This window comes from Caenorhabditis briggsae, assembly GCF_000004555.2.
Source record: "Caenorhabditis briggsae complete genome, chrX, whole genome shotgun sequence".
Classification (NCBI taxonomy): Eukaryota; Metazoa; Nematoda; class Chromadorea; order Rhabditida; family Rhabditidae; genus Caenorhabditis; species Caenorhabditis briggsae.
In genome coordinates, this window is record NC_013491.2 from 18,193,987 (window position 1) to 18,211,381 (window position 17,395).

The 17,395-nt window shown below is 40.1% G+C and overlaps 4 protein-coding genes across 4 annotated transcripts; 2 read left to right on the top strand and 2 right to left on the bottom strand.

Moving 5' to 3' along the window:
• Positions 1-4,391: 4,391 nt before the first annotated feature.
• On the bottom strand, positions 4,392-5,270 carry CBG07655 (the record flags this gene model as incomplete). The annotated part of the gene is made up of 4 exons (XM_045240492.1): positions 4,392-4,485; positions 4,531-4,961; positions 5,024-5,155; positions 5,208-5,270. The coding sequence occupies 4 exons, from the start codon at positions 5,268-5,270 to the stop codon at positions 4,392-4,394; spliced, it is 720 nt and encodes a 239-aa protein (XP_045093477.1).
• A 3,934-nt stretch (positions 5,271-9,204) lies between these two features.
• On the bottom strand, positions 9,205-10,292 carry CBG07654 (the record flags this gene model as incomplete). The annotated part of the gene is made up of 4 exons (XM_002645855.1): positions 9,205-9,388; positions 9,859-9,984; positions 10,056-10,175; positions 10,222-10,292. The coding sequence occupies 4 exons, from the start codon at positions 10,290-10,292 to the stop codon at positions 9,205-9,207; spliced, it is 501 nt and encodes a 166-aa protein (XP_002645901.1).
• A 542-nt stretch (positions 10,293-10,834) lies between these two features.
• CBG07653 lies at positions 10,835-13,669 on the top strand (the record flags this gene model as incomplete). The annotated part of the gene is made up of 13 exons (XM_045240493.1): positions 10,835-10,890; positions 10,955-11,030; positions 11,078-11,287; positions 11,452-11,609; positions 11,651-11,774; positions 11,824-11,909; positions 11,954-12,185; positions 12,236-12,337; positions 12,384-12,579; positions 12,626-12,729; positions 12,923-13,162; positions 13,268-13,533; positions 13,579-13,669. 13 exons carry the CDS (start codon positions 10,835-10,837, stop codon positions 13,667-13,669), a joined length of 1,941 nt encoding a protein of 646 aa, XP_045093478.1.
• Positions 13,670-15,093: 1,424 nt separating this feature from the next.
• Positions 15,094-16,724, top strand: CBG07652 (the record flags this gene model as incomplete). The annotated part of the gene is made up of 4 exons (XM_002645853.1): positions 15,094-15,352; positions 15,417-15,670; positions 15,775-15,966; positions 16,017-16,724. 4 exons carry the CDS (start codon positions 15,094-15,096, stop codon positions 16,722-16,724), a joined length of 1,413 nt encoding a protein of 470 aa, XP_002645899.1.
• Between the last annotated feature and the right edge of the window lie 671 nt (positions 16,725-17,395).

Genomic DNA, 17,395 nt, shown 5'->3' on the forward strand with positions numbered 1-17,395 from the left:
AACATTTTCAGCAATCTGGAGATGGGCTATCAAGTGTTCGATGACTTTAAAAATCTTGAAGGGTGTAAAACAGACATAGATTGAAAATTTTAAGTTCACAGAACTTTTGGAGAATTCCTAATTTTTCAGCTATTTGCCGTTTTCTGAAGGAGATTCGGATTTTTCAGGTTCACAATTTGAAAACAGACAAAAAAACAAATTCCTTCGGAAATCGGATAATAGCTGAAAAACTAGGAAATTTCAAAAAGTTATGTGAATTCACCGTTTCTGATCTATGTCTGTTTTACACTCTCCAAAACTTTCAAATTTATCGGAAACTTGACAGCCGAGCTTCAGACTATTAAAAATAAAAAAAATCGACTGAAAAATGCATTTTTGTATATTGCATTGACCGGATATTCTTACTGTATATTCTTTTTTATAATACGAAACCACCGTAAGCTGCAAGAGAAAATCTTTTTCATCTAAAAACATTCCTGGCTAAAGTGCTGAACCTTTCTTCAGTATATATCCAGCTTCGATTATGCCGATTTTGTCATTTCACACAAACCCAGAAGCATATATTCCCCAGCGGCCCCGCCGTCTGCAATCGGTATGCATGACGAGAGGTGATTGGATTCTGAATCGCGAGGACGCGTCGAGGAGAAGATATTTGTCAAGAAATTTGTTTTGGCTCCTATTTGAGATGTGTGAATTTTCAGAATTGGTAATAGACCTTCGAGGACCCGCTTTACTCCCTCCTCCACAACCTTCGGGAAAAGGGTTTTGGATGACACTGATCCGAAATTCAGTGTACAAACCGAGAAACGATCAAATGACATGTGAGGTGTGAGAATGATGGGATGGGAACTTCATGATGAGACACCAAACACGGGGCATCTGGGAATGAGGGAAATACACGTTTGTCACTATGACTTCCACTAATATGGCACAGCTACATACTTGGGAAACAAAAGCGCCCACTGTTTGCTCATTACTTTGATTGCGAGCTCGCAAAGCTAAGCACCTCCAGGTTGAGTGTGTAATATGAATCCTGAAATGCTGGAAAACTCAATTTTCCTCTCTTCCACTTCTGATTCTGAATAACTCGGTTTTTAATGGAAAACAAAAAAGAAGCGAAGTCGATGACCAACCAACATCCACCGAGTTTTATGATTTCTCAATTCAGAAATTTATCTATCCGTGGGCTCTTCTCTCTCTGCATATTACGCGCATCTTCTTTTTACTAGCGCGTAGTGGCTTCTCATGGAATATCCACCGTAGTCGTCGTGCGGTACATATGGCGGCAGCGACTCTCAACCTACGTAATTGGAAGGAAGGAGCAGCTATGGAAGCATCCACTATTTTATGACGCAATCTAGCTGCCTGGATAGGATAACAGAGCAATTGTCCGCTTGTTGAAGGTTGGGGTTATTGCTGGCTATTCTTAGTCAGGGATTCTTCGGGAAAATTGAAAAATATTTAATAGCAGGAAACAGAGCTAAATGTGGTCTTCATTATAAAGTTATAATTGTTATTGGAATCTTGATCCAGTTTTGCAACATTCTCTTGAGATCTAAAAATAGTGATTGTGTGTATTTTTATGAGATTTTTCTAGATATTATCCTTTCCTTCGCCGAATCTACCTTCCATGAATCCTTTTGCGGGAAATGAGAAACGACAGGAGTGATATGGCGTGTCGGAAGATGAATTGGTTGACAGATGTACTCAGATCCATTCCAATCCACTGAATTTCCTACTTCTTGCTCTTCTCCCTCCGCCCTTTAATGTCCGCGATATATATTGTTAGATTCACTGCTCTCTCTGCGTTATTAATGTTATATTAATCTTGTCCTCTTCGACGATTTTACAGAATTCTAAATTCGATAAACGACGACACATGTTGCATCACTCACATACTTTTTGCTAGACTAAGCATGTTAGGTACTTTTATGCTAGGTATAAAATCTTCAAGAAGATCTTCAAGAAGACTCCATGGATAAGAAAATTATGTAACATAACAGACGGAAACCGGGGGGTTCATAACAACGACCATAAACGAATGATGTGCGCGTTGTAATTGACAATATAACAGTGGAAGGATAGGGAGTGCGCGAAATTGGAAAGTGATGGGTTGCAGCTGTCATCGAAGTCGGAAGGAAGGAGCGCGGTAATTTTCACACAAACACGGGGAAGGATGAGCCAATGTTTTGGTTTGGAACAAGTTCAGGGAGACTGAAGAAATAGTTGGAATTTTTGAAAGATGAGCATTGGTGTTTTTGGAATATGCCAAACGAATTATTCGACAAGTACTGTCTTCTTATTTTTTGAATCTACATACAGTACCGCTCAGTGAGATATACCAAAACTTGTTTTTTCAGTGGATTTTTTTTTTTTTTTTTGAGCATTTTCAGGAGTCTGCATCTCGGCGGCCAAGGTTCCGTTCACTTTGAAAATTTTGATGGGTGTAATACAAACCTTGGTTGGTAACTTTGCTTCACAGACTTTTTCAAAAATTCCTAGTTCCTCAGAAATTTGCCTATTTTTGAAAGACACCATTTTGGCACAATTTGTACTAAAAACATGAAAGGGGGACTCCGGTCAATTTTTCTATTGCATCAAAATGTGTTAAAATGTTTCTATTTTCAGAATATTATTGCGAAAAAATTCGAAAAAAATCCGAAATCCCCAAAAAACGCCGTTGAAAAGAAAAAAAATTCAAAAAAAGGTGCCACCGAGGGACGAGTATTTTCAGTGAGAAACCTAGGCCGCGCGAGCGGCGCGACTTTCTTACCGTACAAATTTTCCGGATTTTTCTCGCTTTTATCTCCGACAGGTAAAAAACATTAAAAAACACTGTCGGCCACTTGAAAATAATGCTGTCAGGCGCCGTGGCCTAGGTTTCTCACTGCGCGGGAATTCAAATCCTCGTCCTCCGGCGGCACCTTTTTTGAACTTTTTTTCATTTTCAACGGCGTTTTTCGGGGATTTCGGATTTCTTTTGAATTTTTTCGCAATAATATTAGGAAAATAGATAACTTTTAACACATTTTAATGCAATAAAAATTTTTGGTCGGAGTCCCCATTGAAGAACGACGATAGCCGTTTCAAATTTCTCATATCTTCTTTTGGAGAACTGATAATTTAAACAATAATATCAGTAAATCGAATGTTCTATCGAAATTCAACTACCGTAAAACCTGAAACAAAAGATCTCTAACGATGTCCCCTGTGACTTCATTTTTTTTGGCTCCCTCCCTTGCAATATATAAAAATTGTGTTAATTGGTAAAATGTTTGTGATATTATGATAAACGATGTATCAGTTGACAACTGTTTTCTCCTATTACAGGTTCCACGATTTCACTACGCTAGCAGAGACACTAGCAACTAGAACATCTTCAACTGCTCGAATCGACTTAATTATTACTTTGAAGTATGTATTCGAATCGTACCATCCAAAGAACAATCTCAATAGATATTCCAGGTTTTGTCTCTCTATTCCAGGTTTTGTCTCATATATCTAGCCAGTAATTAACCTCGGTCAGGTATTGTTTCCACAGATTACATAAGACTTGCCGCCAATCCAATTAATTTTGATCTATAGCCCAAAGAAGAGGATGCGCATGTGTACAGTCAATTGTTTCAAGAGGGGGGTCATCTCACCTTTTTTGTGTTCTACTCGTGTTTATACATACCGTGTTTTTACACTTAACAAGTTGCCCTCCCATTAGCTTAGCGCAAGGCACTTGGAAGTCGGCTTCCTTTCAAGTCACTGTTTGGTGCTATTAGGTTACGGTAGATTTTGCGGATATCCTCCAGCTTCTCCTGTTGTTGGTGTTGTTTCTTATTGTGTAGTCAGATGTCTACAGAGGGGGCTCCCAAATAATTGAGTTGACTTTTCAATGAGTTCGACACTCTGTTTGAAAAGACAAAGAAAAACGAGGTGAAAGATAATCTAATCGAGGACACAACTCCCATTTATACATTCTCATTCCCATTCTTGCAGTCATATTGTTTCAATGAGAGATGAACAGTGGAAAAGAAAGAGGGATAAGCTAATTTCAAAAAGCGGGAGAACAAGAATCCTTGTAATTGTGCATTGGTGGTGGCGGCTGTCAATATGGAAATTCAGTGCAAAACCAAAAGAGGATATCCTCGGGGAGTGATAATTGTGATTCGCACCTAATTTGCAGATTTACAACTTTTGAGTGAAGACGATTTGATGTGCATCTAGGGGATTTTGGCGAGCTTGGATTTTTTATTCTTTGTTGGGGTTGTGAACAAGATCTGTAATCGTAAAACTTTATTATATAACGTTGTATATAAAACCCATATAAATAAATTATGAATAAAAACTCTTATATATGACAATTCTAGCGTATAGTTGAGTAGTTGAGTCATCTTCTTAACCTATTGAACTCTGTGGAAGTGCTGCAAAATTTGTTGGTGAGTATCTCGTCGCATTCTTCTCATTGAGCATTCCATTGGAGACATCATAGAGCATCTGTAAAGAACTTTTAAAGTCCCATGTTTCTCTAGAATACTGTACCTTGGAGCTGGCATATCGCAATTTGGACAATCAACTGGAGGAGCCGCACATCTGCATGGTACTGGTCTTGGGGCAGAGCAAGTGCATGGTGGTGGACGTGGAGCTGGTTGGCAACATGGGTTAGATGGAACTGGAGCAACTACGCAGCAAGCTGGAGCCGAAGCAGCTGGTGGGATTGCAGCAGCAACTACTTGACAGCACGGGTTTTCTGGAACTGGAGCCTGCTTACAGCAAACTACTGGAGATGGGGCTGGTGGTGGTGGTGGAGGAACGCAGCATGGAGCAGCTGGAGCTGGTGGTGGTGGGCAGCATGGGGATGGACCTGGAGCTGGACCACAGCAGGATGGTGCTGGTGGTGGTGGTGGTGGAAGAGGTGCTGGTGGTACGTAAGGGCAGCAAGCTGGAGATGGACGTGGAGCTCCACAGCAGTTCTGCAAAAGATGACATAAATTAAATTTGTTGAAGAAATGAGGCAAGCAAATCAAAATCTTACAAAGTTAATATTGAAAGTTGGGCTGAATGGTCTTTCACCGCAGCAAGAAGGGCATTCTTGACAAACTGATCTACCACAACCGTAATCTCCACAGTGTCGTTTGAATCTGTGAACCACTGGAGACAAACTGGTCTTTAAAAATACAAAGATGAGAAATAAGCAAAAGAAATACAGCAATCTATACCTCTTGAGCTAATATTCCAGAAACAAAAAGAAAGAAAGAAACTAAAATTGCAAACTTCTGCATTACTCAACCGATCCAATCACTTGGATGTGTTTTAATCTGCCAATGGGATGATATCTCCCATGGTGGCCACATTCTTATATACCGTCTGTAGCCTAATTCCGGCTCCGGCTAGCCGGGCAAAGTGTCAAATTAGGGAGGGGAGGCACCTTCGGACATTATTTGAACGGTTTTTTTTTGAAAACACAAATAAAATGCGATAAGAGACTCTTGCGAAGAGAGCTGATGGCGATCTGTTTTTCCGGGTTATTATATTTGTTTTGTTTGGAATAGTGAGAGATTAATTTCCTATTTATTGTGATATCTCGCTAATCGAGAAAATTAAGTTTGAAGCTTTCTTTGGGGGAGACTAGAAGTTTTTTTTCATGAAGCGTAGGATAATACGTTTGACAATTGCAGAACAAGATGATTTTTTTTTTTTGAAGATTTTGGAATTTTTTTGTAGAACCGAAAGAGAAAGTTTCCAAAGGTTTCATTTAGAATCAAGGTAATGATTTCATTAAAGCTTTTTCTTCCATACCGGACTGTTTGCAATTCGCTTTGCTCCTCACTCTTTTTAGAAGTGACGTCAATTTATTTTTAATTTTCAAGCTTTTCAAAAATGTGAGGACAAAGTAACAGAAATTACAGTTCTTAAACTTTTCCGTTACTTGCAAAAACATTTTTGATTGCTCATAATCTTCATTTACCAATGAAATGCAATCGATGGCAAACACTGAATTTTTTGGGCAAGCAAAAAACTTCTTCAGACTTCGATTTTTGGCCGCATTTGTTCAAAACAAAATTGACTTGAACGGAAGCTGGAAAGAATCCACTGGCATCCACAGTATACTCGATCGTGGATCCAGCATCAACGACTGATTTGAGCGTGAAGGTGAACTTGGTTCCAGATGGGATTTTGGACAAGCGATCGACATTTGGATATTTTTTAAAAATCTAGAGTGGTTATCTGATAACCTTTTGATTAAAGACCAATATAAAATTCTCACTCTTTTGAGAAGTTATCCTGCATCACTCCAACAAGAATTCAGGCTGGAAACGAACAATTTTTTATAAATTTTGTCCAAGCCATAAAAAAATTGCAAATTAGAATATTTTTTGAAATGGTGAAAAGAAAAAGATCAAAACGAATGGAGAATTTTGAACACAAAAAGAATGTCAATTAAGTTTTCGAGTTCGGTGATTCTGATGCTGCAATTCTTGGATTCAAAGATCTAAAAAGGGAAACAGCAGTATCGTGAGATTCAGATTTTTGGAAATGCAGATTGCTTGAAATTCAATGATTGAACGTTTGGCTTGAGTCCAAATTCAGATTAGTCTGCTTGAGTTGGTTCAATCCTTCAGGATTCGCAAGAAATTAATTTATACAGTGTTTGGAACGATTGAAGTGAAGTGAGATCTTGCAATTCGACAATCCAGAAGTTTTATAAGCTCAGAATCAAACTTTTCCGGCAACTGACAGCAAATTCCTACGTGCGATCGTACAAAAATGAATAAAGAAAAAAACGTGCCATATTATTAGTTTTATGCAGCATAACTTTTTTCAAGCTAATTGCTTTTGACTGGCATCGAAATTTTCAGCAAATTTTGCAATCTGTGTTAGCTATTAGGTTGATAAGAAAGTGTCTTCCTTTTTTTTGCAAAATTTTTGATAGAATTTTTCTCAAAGCTAAGGGGGCAAGATCAATAAAAGTAACGTTCATGAGCATTCATAGCTGTCTGGTAACGCTCCGGTAATTTCTTGATTCCATCCGCCTAGAACGACGAGGGCTGCAATTGAAAAAGTGGGGCAACTCCTTTTTGGTGTCATCTTTTCACTCAAAATCTTTTCTATCAAGATAACATTGAACAGCCCTAAACATTCATCCAAAAGAGCAAAGTCCAAAAAATCCGATGAGTGCAAAAGATTAATTCAGCTGGACGACATGATTTTTTAGCTGATCCCTCTATTCACGGGTGATTTCGCATTGTCGCGCTGGAAGTGAACCTGGGTTTTTCTCCTCGTTCTGATTCGACTGCCAAATTCAATTTCTATATTTAGGAATTATACAATGTGTCAGTTATAATGGTGAATTCATATAAAAGTTCCCAGCCTCCATTCCTTTGGCAGACCATCAAAATCATAGCAACCCCCCTTTCACGCGAAATTTAGATTTCGGCACGTCCAGAGCTAGCTGTTCTTTGTCAATCAACTGACCCTTCCGCACATTGATAAGGTAACATCCCCACTTTTCATCTATGGTAATTAAATCATCAAGCCAACTGAACGGTCGAAGAAATTATAGGTGAAACATACCGATGTCTACATGGCGAAACATATTGTAGTCATGAAAAACACGGGGTACGAATCAACCCAGTTTTTAACTTTGCCAAGAGACTTCGATCTTTTCACAAAACTTAGTTGACTAAAGGACAATGCTTGTGACATTTTACGGATGGTTTGAAATAGATCCTCGTTCGCCACTTTTGATCGAGATCTGACTGCCTAGGCCGTTGCCATCTTTAAAACTGAACTCCCCTGGGCGGAATTTTTCGAACTAAAAGCAAATTGTAGGCGGTGACCGAACATGTCCCTGATATACATTCACAAGTTCCTTACAAATACCCGGTGTTTGAAGACAAAATAAAAATGAAAATATAACCATGTTGCGCATGTGCAGTCGGATAAGGACCAAAAAAACCGTCATTCCTTCAACACGAAGTGAGGCATGAATGAAAGAAAATGTACGGTGTAAAAAACACTGATTACAGCTTTCCAACAAAAAAAAGTTTGGCCTTGTAAACCATTTAGAAAGCTAGAAATCGAGCATCAAAAACAACCCTGTCAAAAAGGAAGAAAATTTCTTATCAACCTAATAATTTTGTAATCGTAAAACTTTGATTTTAGTTTATAATTTGATGTCCTGAATTAGATTTTTAAGTTGCCGGAAACCAACATTTCAACGCACATTATTCACAGAAACACGTCTCAAAATTGATGTAAACAACATTCATATTAAGCATTCAAAAGGAAGCATAGTATTAATAGAAACACGGTATGGTCAATTTTTCCTGGTCCTACATTTCCAGTAGATTCGAGAAAGGAAATTTTGAAAGAACTCTATAATCTTTTTTACCGTTTCTTCGTCCTGCTTCTTGAAAAAGAACTCTCTGAGGGCTTAACTTTTTGTCTTCAAAACGCCGTCAATTTTTCCTCATCTTCTTTTCCTGGTCTTCTTTTTAACAACCAAAAACCATCAACTGCACATTTTGTTTTTTTCTGAAAAATGGAAACAGACTGATGCTTTTGAAATCACTAAATCAACAAATGAGTAATTACTTCGCCGGCGAACAAAAGTGCAACTACAAACAACCATCTATTTTGTGGCCACAGCACACTGTGTCATCCAACACATTATCAGCTGGACCTGTCAATTATTAATGTTGAGCGCTATGAACTACACTAATTCTTATCACTCGTTCATCACAATCTTTTTTGTGTAGAAAAAACACTGTCAGTGATGGTTATTGATTATTTCCAATCCCATGTGACAGTCTTCAGATGGCAACTATAATTCAATTCATTGCAACGACGTCACAACAGATCGACTACAATTCACAACTCAACAGAAAAAAAATGAAACGCGAGATTCTTTTATAAACAAAAACCTTTCTGTTTTTCGATAAATTAAAGATTGGGAAGGAGAGATAATGTAAATAAATACAATAGAATCCCGAAACTAGTTGGGGATTGTGAGTGAAATTGCATTTGGGTGTGATTGGGAGATTGACAGAAGGAGAGGGAAAATGGTGGCTAAAGCATAAAAAAGGGGCGGGGAAATGAAAATAAATACGAATCATAGATAGTTTCAATGACGAGAGATTGGGGATGGAAATGGAGAGACAAAGTGAAAATTACTGGATACGAGGTGTGACTTAAGATTGCACCGTTAAGCGTTTATGGAATGTTGGATTGGTTGACCTGTGGGCTCCATGCCGGGTCTCCAGCGGCCATCATGTTGTTACGATCAGCCTTCTTGCCAAGAGCCATGAATCCGTAAATGACACCTGAAGCAAAGATGGTTCCACTTCCGAGGATGGTATTGAGCTCGATGCACAGGAAGATTGGGATAAGACCCATGCTGTAAAAGAGTATTTTAAATGGTGGTAATGTATTCTCTCAGAATTTCGATGAAAAATAACCTATATATATATATCTTCCTCAGCGAGAGACAATGTCATTTTTTTTGCAAAAAGTCAAATTTCAAACAACCCATAGGCATCGCCTCAAAAAGAGTATGCTAATTTGTCTTCTAAGCCATGGGCACTCTTCTCGATGCACTTGAGAAATGTGCCGTCACAAGACCAGACGGAGGTTTATATGTGCTTTTTTCTCTCTGTGAATATGAGATCCAAAGCTTTTAGAGGATTCGTATAGATTTGGAAAAAAAAAGTTGACTGATTTATGGGTCTGGCAGGCTTCACTCAACATCTGCCTCTCAGAATAATGCGACGTGGCGTGAGCTTAGTTGCTAATTGCACCCTTCCGTTTGTCCCATGACAACAAACGGTGTGTCTGACATCATAATTTTCCACCCTTTCACAAACTTACATTCCGTAGATGGCGGCTTTGTGCCACAACGCACGGGACTCGCTGAAACGGGCAATCTTCTCAATGAAGTCCACGAATTGGCAGCAGAACGGTGCTTCGAGCGCAATGACGAGTGCTCCGGCGGTCCTGAAATCCATTTTTTAGAATATGCTTCGCTCCGTTTATATATGCTCCGCTCTGGTGAGCTCTCTACTCACATTTGAAGAAGAATGGCTACCATGCACGTCGCCGAGAGCGTGATCAATCCGAGAACTCCAAAGAAGAGCGAGAGGAAGCCTCCGAGAATGGCGACTCCTTTGGCCAGGAAGCGAACCCACCTGCAAACAAAGTCTATTATGAAATCGAACGCGTTTCTCAATGAACCATGGAAACGCGGCATTCGGATCATGCTCCGCTTGCATTTGAGTGCTGACTCCAGATGCGGCGGCTCCCATTTCGATTGATAACAATTACCTGGAAGACGTACAATTATCGATTTTCTCATAGAAGGGGGAAAGAACGGACCGCACGCAGAGATTTATATCGCGTCTTAAACCACAGTGTTGAAAGAGTAAAAGGAGCACAAATCGATAAAGAAGTGCTCATAAGCAAAAATGAGCTGCTGAAACTAACGGGAGAAAGCAGAAGGCATAAGGAATAAAATCAAAGAAAGAGGAGGAAGGCAAAAAAAAGTGCGAGCCCCAATTGCATGCGGAGCGGAATGAGCGAGAATGCGAGAAAGGACGGGGGGAGGAGGACACATAGAAAACCAACGCAGCAATGGACCGCTGCTAAACAACGCGCAGGGTGTAAGGGCGGAGTGTCGTTGCCGGCGGGTGGTGTTCATGTGACGCGATTGCCTTTTTAGCGTCATAACTTTTAATTCCAAATGCAAACGAATAAATTTGCATAATTAATTTTGATTTTTTCAACTTCTTTCTCTCAAAAAAGCTATTTATTTATTGTGAGTTGTATTTATTGTGTTTCAGAGGTCAGAATGGCAGAAAAGAAGCAGACAAAGAATGAAAGTTTCAGCTCTCTAGACGACAATTGGTGAGTTTTCCACTTGAATTTAGAAAAAAAGAGTTCTGAGATTTTTCAAAATCACATTTTTCAGGGAAACCGACGTGAACATACTGAGCAATGAGCTCGCTGAACTTGACTCTGAAGACAATAAGACCGATGACTGGACAGTGAGTTTTTCTATCTACTTCTTCTTAAAAATAAAGATTTTTTTCAGCGCCTTCTTGGTGTCTCCATCAAGCCAAATCCTCTTGACGACTGGGACCAGCTATACAATCTTAATAATCAGTGCGCACTTCGAAACGATTGCCGAAAACTTGCCAATGAGTTGAAGAACAAGCGAAGTGTGCCTGAGCTTGAGTCGTTTCTGACGTTGTATTGCAAGAAGCGGGGAATGGATTATATCAAGGATATTGGATGGTTGATGGTGAGTTTCGTTAAGAGAGATGAAGAGATTAAGCTGGATTGAAAAGCTGAAAATAGCGAAAAACATGTTTAGGGAAAAAATAAAGTGTCATAACAGTTTATTAGCTGTGTTTGAGCTTTCTCTTTAGCAAATTGCCTACAATAACATCACAATTATAATTTCAGATTCTCGAAAAAATTCTTCTGCTCAACCTCCCATCCGCCCACGAGTTCAACGTCTTCTTCGCCTTCACAACTAAGTACATTCCGAAGGATACTAGCCCAGATGCACAAATCTTTGACGTCTTTCGTCTCCTTCTTCAGTATCATGACCCACAAATTAGGTACGTTGGAACATTTGACTTAAAAGACGTCGGTGTTACAGTAATCACTTGGAAGCGCTTCACTGCTCTCCAGCGATGTACACTAAGAACTGGTTTTCAACGCTATTCGCATGCAGTTTATCCACAGAGACGTGTCATGAGTTGTGGAGAGTTTATATCGAGCAGGTAAGTGCGTCTAATAAAAAAAAACAGTCTGAAATTAGAACATTTTCAGGGCGACCCATTCCTGGTTTTCCATCTTGCCATCGTCTTCCTCATCAATGCCAAAGAAGAAATTCTTCAAGTGAAACGTGGAGAAAAGTTAGTTGCTCTTCAAGAATATCTTACTAATCCAAGAATTTCAGAGCACAAGCATGTCAAATACTGGAGAATATGGCTTCTCAACTGAGCGTCGAGGATGTCAATGACTTTTTCCAACTCGCACTTCACTACTCGAGCCAGACACCAGAATGCATTCGCAAAGACTTTCACTATATCATTTTCGGAGCCAATTTTGACGAGGAGGTCAAGGAGATGCAGATGAATAAGATGTTGTGCTTGCCAATTCCAGCTGTGGATTTGACGGCGAATGATGAGGTGAACTGTTCCTATTTTCCAGTTCTTCAACTTTAATATACTTCTTTCAGATCTCTAGCGGCAACGTCAACTTCTTTATCGTCGATTGCCGATCAAACGCTGATTTCGACTCTGGCCACTTTGTTTCATCTTTCAATTTGAATTGCGTTTCTGTATACCCCTTACGTCATCATATATTCTCACTGATCCTTCTTGCAGATTGTGGACGAACCCGAAAAATTCGAAATCGCTTTGAATAGTCTGGAATGCTACAAGACGTCGCGGCGTGCCGAGGATCACTATCTCATCTTGGGATACGGTTCCGACGAGGGAGACAACTATATGAATATGCTAATCGGGATGTTCATACAAAAAGGAAAACCTCATGTCTCGTTTGTTCAGGGAGGATACAAAAGTGAGAACAGAAGGATTTTGCTGATTTCGATTTGAAAATTTTTCAGAGCTTCACGATTGCATCGGACAACACAACCGATGGGAATTAATTGCGATGCATTCAGAAGAAAAGTGCGAGCTATGCAGTCATGAAAAAGTGGCTCCAAAATGGGTATGTGTTGATTGGTTTCACATAAAATCCATAACCAGTGAGAATCTGTTCGTCATCTTTGCTTTTATTTTTACTTTTTCACTTTTGTCAGTTCACCATGCCTTTATTCTATTTCATACTTAGAAAACTTCGAGTACGTTATCACTGATATCAAAAATTTTATCAGTTACTCAATAATCTGAACATTTTCCAGGGATTCTTCACAAAAATGAAGTCGGCAGTGAGCAACACTTCTAACCGTATGAAAGAGCGAGTTGAAGCTGTTGTCTTCCCAATTGGAGATGAAAAGAAGGGGAACGAAGCTGACCACGCTGATTCCAAACAACGTCATAACAAGAGATATCGCCAGCAATCGGTTTTCACCATTGACGAGAATAGTGATGAAGAGTTGACTCCTGGTGGAGCAGCTGTGGATGAAAATCCTAAAGAAGAAGTAAGTTCATTATATTTGGCAGGTGGTAATATTAAAGTCAAAAGTTATTGTTTCATGAGCTAAAAGTCAAACAACCAAAAAATTGAAAAGAAATTTAATTTTCAGATTCTCCTCTCTAAAGAATTTACCGAAACCTTCGAGTGCCAAGAAGTCTTCCGTGATGGAAGTATCAATGGACACATTGCACTTACTCGGACTCACATATACGTTCTACACGATGTTCCTGGTAAAAAGGGATACGTAACCACTGAAGCTCGTCATGCTCTCTCCACAGTGATTGCTGTTACTAGTCGCCGATCTGTTCCAGAGATGCTCACATTTAAATTGGGTTACGAAATGAATGGATCGTCTAAGATCACTGCTGTACACAAGTGAGTCACTATTTCCGTTCAGAAAAAAAACATTTATTTTTCCAGATTATACGTTCCAAAAGCCGGTGAATGCGCAAAGGCTGTGAAACTGGCAATCTATGCTCTCCGCCCACTTCCGGAAGCCACAACATCATAATTTTCTCGTTTTTTTTTCCCGAAATTGTTCAAACCCTTCCCCATGTGATTTGATTTTATATATGTCCACCTGCCCGTGCTTCGTCATAATTTTTACTGGGATTTCACTTGTGTCGCAAATAGTTGTGTTATATATGCTTAAAATTGGGTACTAGCTCTCTTCCTACTATGTGTGTTAGTCACACGAGTAAATTTGCTTCTTCATTGTGGTCCGAAACTTTAAATAATTCATTGTAGATATATAAATACAAACCGTCGTAGATTAATTCAGATTTTTATTCTTATGTTGAAATGAATATGTTGAAATCAGATTTTGTTTTTGTATGCGTGACGAGCGTGTCAAGAAGAACTTGTAACTGTAACAGTTCACTAATGCCGAATTAAAAACACAGACACTTAAAAATTCTAGACCCTTTGCGTTTTTTGATCTACAAGAAACCGCGGGCGTTTTTTGTAAAAAAATTTGTTTTTTCGATAAGACGTGGATTATAGAGACGCTAGGTATATTATTTTAACCAGAAAAATTTGATTGGTTCAGAAAAACCCGCTTGGTTCAGAAAAACCCGCCAAATTTCCACCAATCCATTACACGTTTTACCGTATCGGATTTTGGGCAATGCCTCGTAAACAGACCTTAATTTTCAGTGGCCAGTTCTTTATTAATTCGTAATACTGATGTTTAACGCTGACTCATTTCCAAAACATCGCCTTTTTTTATGTTGAATGCATTCTGATTCCATTCAAATTCAGAGATTGCGAAATCGTGTTTTTCATGAAACTATTTTCTCGAATTTTCTCACATTTCTTTATTGTTGCCAGTATCTCTGTCTCATATCTCTTGTTTGCCTCCTCCTTTTTTTTCATCTTCTCACAAACAATGACATCACTATTTTTCTTTTCCTCTTAATCGCTGGTTACCAACAGTTACTCGCCATCCCTACCGACCGACGGCAGCTGTCTTTGCCCTCTCACAGCACAGAGATGAAGGACCACATTGCTCCCGTTATGGACAAAATCGATAGATCCGATAGCCCCGGCCACTCATTGAGCGCGCACAGGGGCCAACACACACAAACACTCACAAACAACACGGTTACTCAGTATGCAACTCTCGTTTCTCTATCGCTCTCGCCTCCTGTGTCGTCGTTTGTGTTGTTCTTCAGTTTTTCTGCGCACGTCGTCTAGAGAGTCGTGGTTAGATGGAACCTGTTTTTTGAGCGGCGGCCGACTTGATGCTGTGTTGGCGTTGTTTAGATTTTCAATTTACTCTCTGACCGTTATCATTGTGATTCAGTCTGTGTTGTTGACCCTTTGACAAACACCTCTACTGTTTTTCATTGTTGTTCGATTTTCAAACTTTTCTTTATTTTACTCTTAAATCCTCCATTTCTCCTAAATTTTCGAACAATTTGCAGGAAAGAAACCATGCAAGTCAACAGTGAAGATGTCACTGTCGCCTGGGGGCAAGCTCCACACCCACTCGATTCACAGTATGGAAAATGGCGTATGGCAGTGTTCCAAGATGTTCAAGAGTCGATCGACGGAACCAAGCTCTACTTCCTCTACGATCCACAAGCTGACGAGCAGAGTGGAACTAGTGGACGGCGTAAAGGATACCCAGGACTTATTATTTTCGACCTCAATTTTAAGTGTTTCGCTGGAGAGATTTCAGTGCACAGTCCAGGTATGCATTCTAAGCTTTTAAGCAAAACCGCGTCAACAGTTCTAACTTTATTATCCATTTTCAGGAAAAATGAAGTTCCTCTTCGCATTGAAGTGCCCATCACCACAGGGTGGATCAGCGTTCGTTCTTGTCACCGAGGAAGAGGTTTACGGTCAAGTTCGTCTCAACGTGTCACGCGTCGATCTTGCTCAAGATGGACTTTCCATCGCCAACGTTCGTCCGTTGATTCCATCCGCACTCACTATCGGAGGAGAGTATATCTGTTCGATGCGCGAGGATCAGCCCGAGATCGTTGTGATGGCTAATCCAGGTCTTCAGGTAAGACATTTTTTTAACGATTCTCAGCCGAAGAAGGAATTAAGATATGATACTGCATAGCTCAGCAATATTTCTTTTCACCACTAACATATATTTTTTTCCAGATCTGGCGCATCAACTGCATGGCCGAGAGCGCCCAACCACCAGTTGCTCAGTTCTCAGTTCCTGGAGCCGATCTCAATCATTTCTACGATGGATTCCTGAACAATGGAAACATCATCTTCCTATCTGCCACTCCAGACGGACACTTTGACAACACCCGTGTCCATCTCCTCAACCTGAACAATCCACAGCACGTGAGTAGAGATCCTCCATCACTTTGCTTTCATAGCTTCAAAATTTTCAGATCACCTCTCAGAACTGCTCAGGAGATCCACAGCGGGGCATGCCAATTCCAAGAAAGCAGTGTGGATTTGATTCTGTCACCAATGCCATCTTGATGGCTGGAGGAGAAGTCGACCGTGGACACGGATATGAGCGTCTCATTGACTACTGGGTGCTCAACACTCAGACCTTCCAATGGCTCCAGATCCCATCTCAGATGCCATGCCCATTGATCGAGCCGCGTCTTACCGCTTGTCACTCTGGAAACATCTATGTCTGGGGAGACTTTGATCAACCTCTTCCAGGAATGCCCGAGCACGGTACTCATCTCCGTATTCTTCGTGTCACCGGACTCGAGAAGGCTAGTCACCCACCAGCATACTCTAGCTACAATCCAGCTCCACCAGCCTATCCATCATTGGATGAGAAATCGGGAGGAAACCCACCATACCCATCCAACCCATCCAACCAAGGATATGGAGGAAACCAGGGATACGGAGGACAAGGTGGCCAACAAGCTCCACCATACCCATCATACAATCCAAACCAGTCCAACTATGGAAACGCTGGATACCAGGGAGGACAATCCAACGACCCATATGGGAATGGAGGGTACAGTGGACAGCCGGGGTTTGACCCAAATCAACAAGGAAGCTACACTCAGACTTCTGATGGACAAAACGCCTACTATCCAACTCAGAAGAAGAAGAAGAGCTGCAGCATTCAATAATTCGTCGTCTGTTTCGTTTTTCCATGCCGGCTATTCGTTTTTTGTATCTTCTTATGACCACTTCTGAATCTGTATATGTATATTCTTCCCCGCAAACGCTTAAAAAAAAGGAAAACTCGTTCCACCTTGTGATTGTCAAGCATAAATAAAGTAATTGTGCCAAAATCCCGTATTTTCGAAAATCAAATCACATGAAATCAAGCGTAGGTTTTATGTCATTATGACCCTTTGACGTAATGGGTCCTTCGCCTTATATGGCATGATAGAAATCCTGTTCTCAAGGTCCTCTCTCTCTATTTCCTCCTCTCTATTTCTCTTAGCCAGTGAAAACATTCCGTCTCTCTTTTCATTCTATCGTTTCGAAAAATTTCCGAACTCCTGGTTTCTTTTCTGACACTTTTTTTCCTTCAAAACGGGGCAGCTCTCGGGCCCCGTCAACAAAGACGCCATTTGTCGAAGAGAGGCGGCAGAGAAAACGAAATAGGCGAAATAGGCGAAATAATGGAGGTTACACACGCACATACCACGTTTTTGTGTTAAGACGGAAGATCTGCGAAACTTGTCAATTTCTTTTTTTTCTCGTTTCATTTGTAGTTTCTCTAATTTTCATGTGATTTGGCGAAGTAGGATATATAAGGAAAAGAAAAGGATAAATTATAAGAAACGTCAGA